General features: G+C 72.9%; 1 protein-coding gene across 1 annotated transcript in view; it reads right to left on the minus strand.

Annotated features, from left to right (window-relative positions):
• The window catches only part of LOC119591242, a gene marked incomplete in the record, with an annotated part of 13,031 nt that overhangs the window by 7,750 nt on the left and 4,905 nt on the right, over positions 1-376 (minus strand). Inside the window, 1 exon segment of the mRNA XM_037939948.1 lies at positions 1-338. Within this exon segment, the coding sequence (XP_037795876.1) occupies positions 1-338 (338 nt within the window).

Raw genomic sequence — 376 nt, forward strand, 5'->3', positions numbered from 1 at the left:
AGTCGCTGTTGTGCCGCCGCAGCGTGGACGCGGGGCCGCCGGCGGGCAGCGCTGGCGCCCTGGCCGCAGGAGCGCCTCCGGCGGGAGAGGCCCCGTCGCCGCAGGCCGGCTTCTCGTGGCCGAACAGCGCCTTCTTGCTGCTGATCGACTCCTCCATGGACGCTATGCGGGTCAGCAGCTTGAGGTTGCTCATGGGCGTGAGGGGACTCCGCCCGCAGCTGTCGCCGCCAGGCCCCACGTGCGGCGACGCGCCCTCGCGCTTGGGCGTCCGCGCCGCCGCCTCGCAGCCCGGCGACGACAAGGCCTTGCCATGGGCACCGCGCCCGAGGCTCCGCGACCTGGAAGGGAGGCCCATTGAGGAATGGCTCTAGAATAT

Source organism: Penaeus monodon, chromosome 28 (assembly GCF_015228065.2).
Source record: "Penaeus monodon isolate SGIC_2016 chromosome 28, NSTDA_Pmon_1, whole genome shotgun sequence".
Classification (NCBI taxonomy): Eukaryota; Metazoa; Arthropoda; class Malacostraca; order Decapoda; family Penaeidae; genus Penaeus; species Penaeus monodon.